This window comes from Betta splendens, chromosome 2, assembly GCF_900634795.4.
Source record: "Betta splendens chromosome 2, fBetSpl5.4, whole genome shotgun sequence".
NCBI lineage: Eukaryota > Metazoa > Chordata > Actinopteri > Anabantiformes > Osphronemidae > Betta > Betta splendens.
In genome coordinates this window covers 27,124,620-27,137,056 of record NC_040882.2, presented here as the reverse complement: position 1 = coordinate 27,137,056, position 12,437 = coordinate 27,124,620, and the positions used below count along the sequence as shown (strand labels likewise).

Genomic DNA, 12,437 nt, shown 5'->3' with positions numbered 1-12,437 from the left:
TGAAGACTGTGACAAAAATAAAAGGCCACTGAAGGTGAGGACAATGACAGGCGAACTTTATTAGATTGAGTTTAACAGAGATAAAGAACCAACGTCCAAAATGTCTGATCTTCTCTACTGTGTGTGTCTATTGTGTGTCTCCACTATGTGTGTCAGAGGGAAGCAGCCACATATAACAGGTCGGTGATGATTAATGTTGGCAGTTTAGACAAGGAGGAGTTTAACAAAACGGCTGCAGATCCAGATCAATAGAGACAGAGACATTAGAGGAGAGGCCTGTAGGGGGCAGCGTGGAACCTTCACTTCTATTCAGTCCAGTTGTGTCACATCTGCCGGTGAGCAGGTTTTTAGTCGGTCTCTCTGCTGTGAATCAGACTGAGGTCATTAACCAGCGTTGATCTCCAGCAGCTGCTCCTCAAACAGCAGCTGTGACTGCTGCTGTGTCATCGTCTGCTGCAGCTTGATCCCTCTGTTTCTCAGCTTCCTCCTCTGATCCATTAGTGTCCTAACGAAGCCCTGCTTCTCTTTGTTCCTCGTTAGATCATCTTGAAGCTGCTTCATTTTCCTCTTCAAATCGTTTTTGGTCCTTTTCAGGAGAGAAATGTTCTGCATTAATCTGAACACTGATTCACTGTCTGAGCTTCAGCAGTGACTTACGTTTGACTCTGTAGCAAACGATGACGGCTACAATGACATCAACAGCCAGGCCACAGGCCATCGCTATGGCAATGCAGGAGCTGGAGAAGACGCTGGGATCAGCTTAAAGCAGCACGACGGGAGAGGAGACGGGAGGATGAGCTTCTAATAGAAACCTGTGCTTCACAGACAAATGAATAAACGTTGAACGTTCAGTTGTGTCATCTCTGAAGACAAACAAACAACCTCCAAAGAAACTCATTCACCAGTGTAGTTCAGAAATTCTAAGGTTCACGTTGTGTTAAAACAGATTCAGGTTAATTCAGTCTAAAATAGACTCCACTCAGAAACAGCTGCTTAGATTTAGAGGTTTAAATGTGAGCTAGTAAATTAGTAAATTGTTGTATAAACTCAAGGTTGTCACTAACAAACACCTTCAGAAGTTGCATGAAATGATTGACTCCATCTGTGACGACTGAAGCTATAAATCATCAGAACTTAAACTCTGAGCTACATTAAATACACACATTCTAACTCACCCTCATCGTTTGCAGGCGTCTGTGGAGCCATTGATCTGCAGAGTCAGAGTCTTAGTACGTTCACATTAGCTGCAATGAGGCAGGTTCATCCTGTTTATCTGCTGTCGTCGTGTTTAGATTCCAATGAACTGAGCAGTTAGGCTGTAAAAGCAGCTTTAGGATGTATTAAAGTGATGAGTCATTAAAACGAGGACAGATAAAGAGCAGCATCACGTCACGTCGACGTAGTGTGTGACTGCAGAGGGCGGGACTGATCTGAGCCTGAGTGATGACATCATCAGCAGCCTCTGAACCCCTTCACGGTGTCTGTGGCATCAGGTTGAAGCCGCTGACCTCAGATCAGGATCCGTCACAGACCGTCAGTGAGCAGCGATCGTCATGGAGACCAGCGACACCAGACTCTGTGAGTAGCTGATCTTCACCTCCTTCATCTTCATCTTCTGAACCTAGAACCCACAGATGCTTCTGTCCTCAGTGATGTTGATGCTGCTGCTGCTGCTGCTGGTCGACCTCAGCTGCTTCGCTCATGACGGTGAGTTGGACCTAATTATTCATCAGTCACGTCATTTATTGTGGTTTAATGTTTGCACTGTCCTGGTCTCAGCTGCAGCTTTTCCTCGTATCAGCCCAGACAGACTTCAGTTCTACGAGTTTGAAGCCTTCACAGTGAACTGTGAGCTTGATGCTGTCGCTGAGTGGACAGTGAAGACGGATCACGCTGCTTCAGCAGGTTCTTCACCCTGTGACGCAGCAGCTCCATCCTGCTCCATCGACCCTGCTCTCAACAAACACACTGGAGGATATTGGTGTGAAAACGAGGAGGGACAGAGAAGCGGCGCCGTGGGCATCGCTGTCACCGGTGCGTTTAATGCTCATGTGTTTAAGCTGTGGTGCAGCCGTGCATCAGGCTGGAGCTGCTCCTGTGTCTGTGTGAATATGATGTAGGACTGAACCATGGGGGAAACCTCACCATTGCTCCTCAGTACTAACACTGCATGTGTGTGATGGTCACAGCAGCGTGTAGAAGGTGTTGTGACTGTGATGAACACGTCTCCATGTGTTCCAGCTGGGTCTGTGATCCTGGAAATGTCTGCTCACCCTGTGCTTCAGGGACACGACGTGACCCTTCACTGTCGCAACAAGAAAACTGGGTCACAACAAACCGTTGATTTCTACAGAAATGAGTCGCGTCTGGAAACGACCTACAACAAGAACACGCTGAGCATCAGCAGCGTTTCCACGTCTGAGGAGGGATTCTACAGCTGCAGCATCTCAGGAGCTGGAGCCTCTCCACAGAGCTGGCTGGCTGTGGTGAATCACAGTCTGACTTCTGCTGAGGATCAGTCTTCCTCGGACCCGTCTGACGGGTCCTTCCTGCTCTGGACCGCTGTCACGGCTGCGTTGGTTCTGCTGCTGCTGCTGCTGGTTGTCGGTCTATGTCTCTGTAAGAAGCACAAAGGTACGAAAGCATCTCTGCCAGACGTGGTGTCTCTGAGCTTTTCTGAACCTATGATGATGTGATCGGCAGCTTTGCTGTGTGGACGCAGAGACGACGGCGCTGCTGCAGATCAGCAAACATACGCTGTCATCAACAGTCAAAGGAACCAAACAGGTACGAGAGAATAAGTAGTAGTACTATTGCACATGCAGTATATGAGGTCATAACGGAACCTGATGAGTGACGGCAGCACGTTCATGTTTCAGGTCTGGATTCAGACATTGTGACGTACGCTGCTGTAAAAAAGCCAAAGAGGAGACGAGGTAAATGAACAGAACGAATACAGCACAGGCTGAAAAGGTTCAAGATAGGATGGAGGAGGAGGAATCAGTCATTTCAAATGATCAAACTGACCCTGTATAGAACTTATTCTACTTTGTTATTCATTTTTACTTTAATTGGACACATTAAGGTCCATCATCAGTCATATGTCATTGATTCACATGATTTACATGATCAGTCAAATCTACAGTGTTTTTATTTAATAATCTAATCAAACAGATCCAACTTCTTTCAAACAGAGACACAATCATCCAAGTCATCATCAGACGACTGCGCCGTCTACTCAGTGATCAGCGTTTAGGTGAGAAAAGGCTTCAACACAACAAACATTTCACAACGAGGCTGAGAAATAAAAGAAGGAACCAGAGTGTGACAAGCGTCACATAAAACCACCAGCAGCGTCTTTACTACAAGAGAACGAGTCGAATGGTTATTGGTTTGCTGTGATATATGTATAATTATATACTGCATGAAATGAGACCAAATGTATCAAAAAGCAGAGGAACTGCAAACACAAACCCTGGAGGGAAGTGAGTTCTGGTGTTAAACAATCAGTGACTTTCCACTGTTCCTAATACTAATATCTAACTAATATCAACAGTATCAGACATGTTTTTGTAAGTTTCACTTCATTTTAAATTGAATAAACTAGACTTAAACTAGAACACTGACCGGCTCCAGCGCTTCCAGCATAAAACACACCAGTTTAACACCATGAAGCGTGGCTTCATTCATTTCTGATTTTATGTTTGTTGCTTCTTTCTACAGCAGCAGATGAGGAAGAGGAAGCAGAGACTGGAACTGAGAGAAACCTCATCAAAGAGAAAGTAGAATTTACAACAGCTCATCACACGATATCAGGCTCCAAAGATGAAACTAGTGACAGTTCACCAGCACTGAACAACTGAGACAAAGGTTCTGTCAAATGAATAAAATGTCCAGATGTGTCTCTGAATGGAGACCTCCTGTCTGTTCTGTGACTGTTCGTATGTAGTGGAGGTTGAAACAGACGCAGTAACAGTAACTGGCTGTGATGGAGCAACGTGTACTGGGCCGTGTGGTTGAGACACCGCTGACCTGCAGTCAGTGTCTATGTTTAACACTGAGCTGAAACCGCGCCTGCGTTTTCAGAGACGCTGCATTTTTTAGATGCTGTGTTTATGAGACGCTGCGTTTATGAAACGCCGTATTTTTAGAGACGCAGCGTTTTCAGAGACGCTGCATTTTTAGAGACGCTCCCTGTGGTCGACCACAGCGAGAAGCTTGACTTGAATCAAACAGGTCACAGCGTCTCCACTAATACACAGCAGGAGCCTTTTCTGATACAGGTAAGGTCTGAACACACACACACACACACACACACACACACACACACACACACACGCAGACACACACACGCAGACACACACACACACACACACACACACACACACACACACACACACATAAACATAAAAACTCAGGTTAATGCAGCATCAGGACAACGACTCCAAACCTTCAACCAGACATTTGTTTTCTGATTCATGGATTAATGTGACCTTTGACGGGTTCTCTACAGGAATATGAATAACATGAATAATAAAACCTTCATTACTGCCACAGCCATTGCATCTACAAGCTGAGTTATACAGTAGGACTAAACAATGAAGAAAAGCTTGAGCTGCACATTACAACTGATGAAGTTGATGAGGTGCAGGTGTCCACAGTACACGGATGAAATGAATGAGTGACGCTGGTGAGACGTGGAGGTGTGGCGTTTCCGCGATGCGCGTACCGGCGCCTGCTTCATTTATGGGAGGAGCTAAAGATGATGACGCGTGACGCCTCGCTGCGCGGCCGTACCACGTGACTGATTCAGGAAGTGGCTCGAGTTGTGCCGCGAGTTTGGACAGCGAAATAAACTTCTCCATTCAAGATGTGGGTTTTTGAAGGGGAGTTGCGGTCAGTTGAGAGTTTGTATAGTTAAATTTGAATAGCGTTTATATAGTTTTGAGTAGTGATGGTAGATGAGGCGTCATGAAGCGTTTCGACACCTTGCAAAACTGTATTGATACTGTGCCACTGAATACTGACACCTGCTGGACCTTAAAAATCCCTACAGGCAACTTAGTTGACGGACTGGTTTGATGACCTAATATATACAATAATATAAGTTAAGCCATTGTATGTTATATAGTATTATTTCACATCTTCATTTACATTTAAAATTGATATTTTTAGATACATTCGATAAAGTGGACAGGTATCATAACGTAAACATCTAAGTGAACATGTTGTCAATGAGGATGCTTTTTTTGTTTGTTTTTTTTAAACAAATGTGGTCTCTCTGCCCACTGCAATGAGGAGATCATGCCAAAGGTTATCTAGAAACAACACACTGCCATTTTAGTACACCATTTCCAAACATCAAGAAACAAATAATGCTGAATAACATGCCTGAAGTGGGTGCAGACAGCTGCTGTTCTGACTGCAGTCTACTGACGGCCTCATTGCACTTGGAGGAACTGCGGAACCAGAGTGATTTAAATCTGGGGTCTAGAAGTGTTGCTGGGGTCAAAACTCTGAGATGGTTTGGTTTAAATAGGAAAGTTCTGTCGAATAAATATGAAATTTAACCTGCATGAAATACTATTATTAGTAAACTAAGAGTCACTTTGAAATTAATCTGAATTCAGATACATCAAGTGCAAACCTTTTTAAAATTAATTAATTATTTTATTAATACACTTTCACTTTATTATAAAATTAAATCAAAAAGACACCTTATTTTCCGATATGAGATGAATTATAGATGAATTTGACGATGAACGGCAAACGCTCATGGATTCCATTCGGCAGATGCAGCCCGACACATGCGCTTCCTTATAAACACAGTCTGGCGCGTCAGACAGTGACTGATACAGGAACTGTATCGGTCACGTGGTTTCCCAACGCGATACGCGCACCGACACAGTGTTTCGCTCTATGAGCTCGACACATGCGCCGACGCATCTGTGTTGCTGGACCCATCACTAGTTTTGAGATATTTAGTGAGTTTGAGTTTAGGAAGAGCGCCTGATCGTGACCATGTCATTTTCAGAAAAACAGCTCAACCTGCCATATTCTAGTAGCATTTTGGGAAACACACAGGATACATTCAAAATAACTATGTTCTTATGTGATGATTTATGTACAGAAACAATTTGGACATGCATTCTTTTGTAATTCATAGTCATTTCCAACAGACAGTTCAATTCAATGCATCACACATTATGTGGTTCAGATACAGATGCCTGTGATTCTACACTTGGCCAGTAGGTGGTTCCGTGTGCACATGAAGCTTCGACATATGGACCCTTTCTCGAACCAAGTGGCTCAAGTGGTTCAACGCCTCAAGAGGCTTCATCTCACCATCACTAGAATAAAGAACGAAGGAGGGAGGAGACTCCCTCAGTTCCACAGAGGGGACATTTGTTTCCTGCGTTTTGACCCATTCTCTGAAGGAGCAGTCACCTGCTACATGAGCATGAAGTGTCCTGCTCAAGGACACACCTGGTGGACTTGAACCTGGAACCTGTCGCTTCCCAAGCCACGAGGCATGTGAGGCGGTGTTGCACAGATTCCAGTCTGATGCAGCAGAAGACTGAACCTCAGCTTCACTCAGCGAGGGCGGATGAGTCCGAGTGAAGCTGCTTAAAGCGCAGTTCTGCAGTGGATGAACAGCTTCACTCTGTCCTAAACCTGTTAAACAGGAATAAACCCATGGTGCCGTCCTACAGCCCCAACAGAACCGCAGACACAAGCAAAGGTTCTACAGAGCATGTTTAACTGAGAGTCAGCAGCCTGTAACTGCAGGAGGCTCCGGGTTCTGACAGTGATCCAAGGTTCTGACCAGGAGAAAGTAAAAACACAGAAGGCAGTTTGTCATCAAACAGAAGACGTGCGGCTGAAAGCAGCTCCTGACACATCGAGTCCATGAGTGAAACAGTGAAACTGGAGATGAATGGATGAGTGAATAGTTTGAAGCTTGGCCTCAGGGACTAAAGGAGCTGCTCTGTGTGTTGGACTCGGTCCTGGTTCTGAACCAGAACCGAACCACCGTCCTCGTCTCAGTCCAGCAGCTGCTCTCAGCTCATCTAAGAACCGGGTCGGTTCCACTGAACATGAAGGAAATCAGACACCAAACTCTAGAAACTGGCTTTTATTAAAGGTTTTTATGCAGCTTATAAAAACAGTTTTCTGTTCAAACACAAGTTAAGACATGAATCTAAAAACAAATGTAACCTCATAAAATCCAAAACCAAAAACTAAAACTTCCCGTTCGCCTTCAGTCTGAAAGTGGATGTGAGACTCAGCAGCAGTTTCACATCAGCTGATTAGTGTCCATGTAAACATGCAGAGACTGAACCCGGTAAGACTGAGCCAAGACCAGAACGGCACCGAGGGAGGAACAGCAGAACAAAAGCAGAACCAGAAGGTTCTGTTCCTCGCGTCACACGTGGTCTCATCAGTTCATAGTAAATGAGTGATTGATGCTCCACCTTCAGGGTCAGAACCACGTCCAGTTACAGCGACCCAACCAGACAGAACACGTGATCCAACTCTGACCCACGTTACACCTGGAGAACCAGATCATGCTCGCTCTGCTTGGAACCGCGTTTGTTCTGTCTGGTTCCGGGTTGGATCAGTGTGACGCGAAGCAGCGGAACCGTTGGACGTCCAGTGATGGAGAGCAGAGGTGACGTCATCACAGGCTGCTGACGTCTGGAGCTCAGCGACTCCCTCACGTTTGATTCTTACATAAACTAACAATGACAGTGATGGGTTCTGATAAATACTGAGAACATTATTACAGAACATTACACAGAGCCGTCAGTTCCAGGCTCTCTCGGATCAGAACCATTCTGGACTTCAAGCATCAGCTCTTGGTTTTCTGCTGCTTCGAGCTGGTTCCCTGTGGTTCTGCACAGACAGAAAACAGTGAGTCACACCCAGACTGTGTCGGACCAGAACTCCTTGTCCTGAGGTCACATGACTGTACAGAACATTACCTGGGCCTCTCAGAACCAACGACACCGTTGTTCTGATTGGTGCAGCACTGGAACAAGCCCCTGATGGTTTTAATCCAGGTCTCTGCAGAGAAGAAGAACCCGAATGTTATGACCCGATTCACTGGACCTGAATCAGTACCAAGTGTGATGGCCTGGGAGCACAGAACGGACTTGTTGAGGTCCAAACCCATTCCAAACGCCGCAGGACCTCAACCCAATGCTAATGAACCTTTTTCATCTCCTCAAGATGGACCCACATACTGGTTCTGCTCTGGACGGTACCGCACTGACCTCTGACATTCAGAACCACTATCTTCTGTCTCAGGATCTCTCCTTGGTTGTAAACGGTGCAGATGTACACGCCTCCATCTTCCAGCCGAGGGTTCTGCAGGGTCAGACTGAGTTCTCCCTTCGTCGGGTTCCCCTGCATGGCTGTGCGGCCCGTGTAGTCGGCCTCGGGTCGGTGGGTTCCGTCCCTGTAGGTGTGGATGATCTTGTAGTGAGGAACCGAGCGTCTCCACTCCACCGTGATGTCCCCTCTGACGTCAGCTGTGGTGGTACAGGTCAGTGTGACCTTATCTGCTCCCTCTGTCACCTCCGCCACCTTCAGCTGGGTCTCTGAGAGCAGACGGAACCAGACGGAACCAGACAGAACCAGACGGAACCTTTAGATCAGAGGTCCAGAGAGTTCTACTGAAGAGCTCTACTGACTGGACTGTGAGGACTCAGGGTTCAGAGCAACAGATGAATGTGTTACATAACATAAAGCAGGCTCTGTGGACTGATCAGAACCAGAACCAGCATATCCTATAACAAACAGAACGTACTTAGTCTGTCCTTCATCGCTTTATGTGCAAGAAACGCGATGACACCAAAACCAGCTCCCAGGACGAGCAGGGGAACCAGGACGCCTGCCAGAACCCAGGGCCAGACCAGAGGCGGTTCTGGAGTTGACACAAGCAGTAAATGAGTCACATTATCTCTGCTGGGTACATTTAACACTGGTTCCAGAACCTCTGACCTGTGACCTGCAGCTGCACATCAGTGGAGGCCAGTTGCAGCCCGAGGCGGCGGACGGTGCAGGTGTAGGTTCCGCTGTCCGTGACCGCCGGCCGCCTCAGCGTGAGGCTGAGGTCTCCGGTCCGCAGGGCGTCCGGCCCCATCCAGGTCCGGTTGGCATAAATGGGGTTCTGTTCTGTTAAGTCGTCTCCACTCGGCTGACGGATGTGAACGTTCTCCTTCTTCAGATCCTTTCGGTCCCACACCACCGTAGACCTATCTGAGGTGGAGACGTTGACCTGGAGGGACAGGACGACGCAGTCCTCCCCCTCGTGCACCTCCACACCCAAGGCATGCTGGGAAACTGAAGGGACAGCATTCATCAAGGAACAGACAAGGACCATTAATCTGCAAAACACTTAGTTACTACTTAGAATCAAACAATAACACTGGGGTCAAGGCAGCCGCGCTCAAATGTACTGCGCCCGTATTCCAGGGTGTACGGTAAATCAAACGCTCAATAGAAATAGAACGGAAAGTCGATGCGTCTCCACTGGTTCACTGCGTCCACAGGCTGTGACGACGGTGTAAAACTTTTAGTTAATCCATAAATACAAAGTAATGATTAAAGCTTTTCGTATGTTTGTATGAAAAACTGCGTAGTGTTTCGTAACTTCGCGTCCGGCATCATGTAAATGAAGAGAAGACGTCAGACGTCTTGATTTGAAATTAGGACGTAGCGAAAACACTTTACGGAAAACTTAGGAGATGTCGATTCTGATGAACTCAGATCTGAAGGAATCAGAGCCGCTCAACACACGGAGTGATTGGACCTGGAACCAATCAGAACCAGCTGCTCAGTTCCGCTGATTCAAACTCTACGCTTCCAGTCCGTCTGTTCGGACCGGAGGCTCCTCCTCCTTAAGATTCGCTTTACTGCAGTGGCCCCACACCCTAACCGACCCGGTACCGGCTTGGTACCGGACCGGTACCAAGCCGACACCAGCCGTACCGTCGATGTGTCTGATTCTGGAGTGTGTTCTGCTGGAGACGGACTCAGACCCACTGGTCCGAGTCGGAACCGTTTACTCACCGTGCAGGAGGATCAGCAGAACCACGACCCGGTCCATGTTCGTCTTCCTCCGGAACAAAGCGTGGCTCATTACTGCCGCTACCACCGAAGCGGTCACGGTTCTTTTGCGGACGGTACCGACGCCATGAGCTGCTTCGGTTCCTGCGTGTTGCTGCCACCGCCTGGTTTGACTGGGCCGCACTGGTTTCACTTTCGCTGCTACGTGTTAAACCGCCAGCGTCATTTACCAGCAACGTTAAAGAGACGTTATTTTAACTGGCTTTGGGTTAAACACACGTTCATGTGTGACAGCGGTGAATGCATTAGTGTGAGTCTGGGTCGTTCTCCTCTGATCAGAGGATTCATCACTGGCTGCTTCTTCACATTGAAACATGACGGAGGCTGAAGCTGTGACGTGACGTGACGTGACGTGACGTGACGTGACGTGACGTGACGTGAGCCGCCTGCGGGACTGAAGAGATCCATTTAAATGTTTGACACATTTTATTTACAGTTGCCATTTGTACATCGTCTATAAATAAACTGAATGAATTTACAAACAGCAAACAGTTCCAGAGGAGAACGTAAAGTAAATGTTTAAAACTTTTAAAGCTTTAGAAACTAGGTTTTTTGTCAGCGTGGGTCCAGTTGCTCCTCAGCTCCATGAACGAGGACATAATGGTCCTCTTCCTCCAGACTGGCACCTCCCACACGACTCGTCGTCATGGAGACGACGAGTTGGTCCTCCATCCTCCTGCTGCAGCAGATGGACACCAACAGGCCAGTGCAGAAACAGTAGAGAGAGAAGGACAGGAGGTGGAGGACGAGCCTGAGGGGAGAGACACAGGGGGGAGGAGGGGGAGGAGGAGGAGGAGGGGGAGAGGGAGGAGGGGGAGGAGGAGGAGGAGGGGGAGGGGGGGCTGAGGAAGGACAGGAGGGATCCGTCACAGCTGAAGAGCGGAAGGAGGTGGAGGGTGGAGCAGAGGTTCCTGTAGGATCTGAGAAAAGAGCAGAACCTGGATCAGAGCAGCGTTCAGGCTTTAAACAGGAAGTGATGTCACCGTCCTGACCTCTGACCCTCAGCCAGCTCTGAGGAGACGGCTCAGAGACGTCTGTAGAACAGGAGTAGAGGCCTTCATCAGACCGCTGGACCGCTCTGATGCTCAACTCCTGGACTTTGAGCCCGTCTCCAGTGGCTGCGTTGTTCTTGAGGAAATAAGCTGCACGTAAGGAGCCATCTTTGTTTCTGCAGCGCAGAGTGACATCACTTCCTGCCGTCACAGGATGTGCAGGGATCTCCAGAATAAAAGGAAACTCTAAACAACAGGGACACGAACAGTGAGACGAGAACAGAGCCAGAAATAAAGAGCAGCCGTCAGAACCCGGTACCTTCTCTGTGGAACACGCTGATCTGGACCCGGTCGCTCCGTCCAGAACTGGTTTCACACCAGTAGAGTCCAGTGTAGGATGACAACAGGTCCAGAACACAGGAGGAGTCCTGGAACAGGCCAAAGTCAGAACCGGCTGGTCCACAGCGGTCAGTGGTTCCTCCTCTGGTCCTTCTCACCGTCCCATCAACTGTCTGTCCACCTTCAACACAGCTCAGAGACACAGAGTCTCCACTGAAGAACTGGAGACGGTTCGGACTGAGGTTCAGAGAGACTGGAGGACAGACGGGGGGTTAGAGGCAGACGGGTACAGACAGACAGACAGTTAGAGATAGACAGACAGACAGTTAGAGATAGACAGACGGTTAGAGAGAGAGAGAGAAAGACAGACAGTTTGAGATAGACAGTTACAGAGAGACAGACAGACAGTTAGAGACAGACAGACGTTAGAGAGAGAGAGAGAGACAGACAGTTAGAGACAGACAGTTAGAGACAGACAGAATGACAGACAGACAGGGGGTTAGAGGCAGACGGGTACAGAAAGGCAGACAGACAGGGGGTTAGAGGCAGACAGACAGACAGTTAGAGGCAGATGGACAGACAGACAGACAGAATGACAGACAGGGGGTTAGAGACAGACAGACAGACAGACAATTAGAGATAGACAGAGGGTTAGAGAGAGAGAGAGAGAGACAGACAGTTAGAGATAGACAGTTACAGAGAGACAGACAGACAGTTAGAGACAGACAGACGTTAGAGAGAGAGAGAGAGACAGACAGTTAGAGACAGACAGAATGACAGACAGACAGGGGGTTAGAGGCAGACAGACAGACAGTTAGAGGCAGACGGACAGACAGACAGAATGACAGACAGGGGGTTAGAGACAGACAGACAGACAGACAGACAATTAGAGATAGACAGAGGGTTAGAGAGAGAGAGACAGACAGACAGACAGACGGTTAGAGACAGACAAACAGATAGACGAGGTTAAAG

The 12,437-nt window shown here is 47.7% G+C and overlaps 3 protein-coding genes across 3 annotated transcripts in view; 1 reads left to right on the top strand and 2 right to left on the bottom strand.

Moving 5' to 3' along the window:
• Window positions 1-1,553: 1,553 nt before the first annotated feature.
• LOC114843659 (uncharacterized) lies at window positions 1,554-3,885 on the top strand. Its single transcript, XM_055502982.1, has 8 exons — window positions 1,554-1,578; window positions 1,651-1,707; window positions 1,786-2,034; window positions 2,242-2,634; window positions 2,704-2,787; window positions 2,880-2,936; window positions 3,195-3,256; window positions 3,724-3,885. Exons 1-7 carry the CDS (start codon window positions 1,554-1,556, stop codon window positions 3,254-3,256), a joined length of 927 nt encoding a protein of 308 aa, XP_055358957.1. The 3' UTR covers window positions 3,724-3,885.
• A 3,235-nt stretch (window positions 3,886-7,120) lies between these two features.
• Window positions 7,121-10,437, bottom strand: LOC114868928 (uncharacterized). The gene is made up of 6 exons (XM_029172588.3): window positions 10,078-10,437; window positions 9,007-9,348; window positions 8,813-8,929; window positions 8,277-8,603; window positions 7,986-8,067; window positions 7,121-7,896 (listed from the first exon to the last, which is right to left on the bottom strand). Exons 1-6 carry the CDS (start codon window positions 10,145-10,147, stop codon window positions 7,794-7,796), a joined length of 1,041 nt encoding a protein of 346 aa, XP_029028421.1. The 5' UTR covers window positions 10,148-10,437; the 3' UTR covers window positions 7,121-7,793.
• A 104-nt stretch (window positions 10,438-10,541) lies between these two features.
• The window catches only part of LOC129604995 (uncharacterized), a 3,340-nt gene continuing 1,444 nt past the window's right edge, over window positions 10,542-12,437 (bottom strand). The window contains exons 3-5 of the mRNA XM_055513895.1: window positions 11,446-11,718; window positions 11,127-11,372; window positions 10,542-11,054 (exon numbers count right to left, since the gene is read on the bottom strand). Coding sequence (XP_055369870.1) covers window positions 10,690-11,054; window positions 11,127-11,372; window positions 11,446-11,718 — 884 coding nt within the window. The 3' untranslated portion in view covers window positions 10,542-10,689. The remainder of the gene's footprint in view (window positions 11,055-11,126; window positions 11,373-11,445; window positions 11,719-12,437) is intronic.